Below are 728 nucleotides of genomic sequence, written 5' to 3'. Positions count from 1 at the left end.
CGCGGCGCGCGGCACCGGCGGGGGCGCGGGCCGCGGCGCGGCTTCCGGCGGCGCGGGGCTCGGCGCGGGCGCGACGCGCGCGAAGGGCGGGTCCGCCCCGGGGGTGTGGTAGTAGTAGGCCCGCTCGTGCGCCTGCGGGGGGGGCGCGCGCCGCGCTCGGAGCCCGGATCCCCCCCCCCCCCCGCCGCCCGTCGCCCGCAGCGCGCCGGGGACGCGCGCTGTAGTAGGCCTTGTGCTTCGGGTCGTAGTAGAAGCCGCTCGTGGGCTCGTAGAAGTAGCCGGAGGCCGCGTCGAAGGCGTAGGCCGTGGGGTCGAGGTCGAAGGGCGGCGGCCACTCGCGCGCGGCCCCCGGGGCCGCGCCGTCGCGGCGGTCGCGGCGGTCGCGGCTCCGGCTCCGGCTCCGCGACCGCTCCTCGCCGAGCTCCCGGGGCCGGCTCGGCCGCCGCCGCGGCGGCCCACCCTCGGGCGGCGGCCGCCGGCGGCTCGCGGCGGCCTCGAGGACCTCGGCGGCGGCCGCGCCGCGCGTGTACGCGCAGCGCCTGTGTGCAAATCAACCGCTGGTTTGGGACGTCCCGACCAAACTTTGAAATTCTCTAGCTCGGTCAAATCCAAGTCGATTCGGCTGATTTTTGGACGGATCGATTGCTCTCATCGAGTTCTCGAAGCACAGCGGATGTGTCAAAACATTCGAATACGCTCACATGAAGTCGAGTGAAGATTGATCGCAG

At 74.2% G+C, this 728-nt stretch overlaps 1 protein-coding gene across 1 annotated transcript in view; it reads right to left on the bottom strand.

The window, feature by feature from the left end:
* The window catches only part of AURANDRAFT_69177 (hypothetical protein), a gene marked incomplete at both ends in the record, with an annotated part of 3,214 nt that extends 2,675 nt beyond the window's left edge, over positions 1-539 (bottom strand). The window contains one exon of the mRNA XM_009044931.1: positions 503-539. Within this exon, the coding sequence (XP_009043179.1) occupies positions 503-539 (37 nt within the window). The remainder of the gene's footprint in view (positions 1-502) is intronic.
* Between the last annotated feature and the right edge of the window lie 189 nt (positions 540-728).

Source organism: Aureococcus anophagefferens, assembly GCF_000186865.1.
Source record: "Aureococcus anophagefferens unplaced genomic scaffold AURANscaffold_1073, whole genome shotgun sequence".
Taxonomy (NCBI): domain Eukaryota; class Pelagophyceae; order Pelagomonadales; family Pelagomonadaceae; genus Aureococcus; species Aureococcus anophagefferens.
This window is presented reverse-complemented; position numbering and strand designations above follow the sequence as displayed.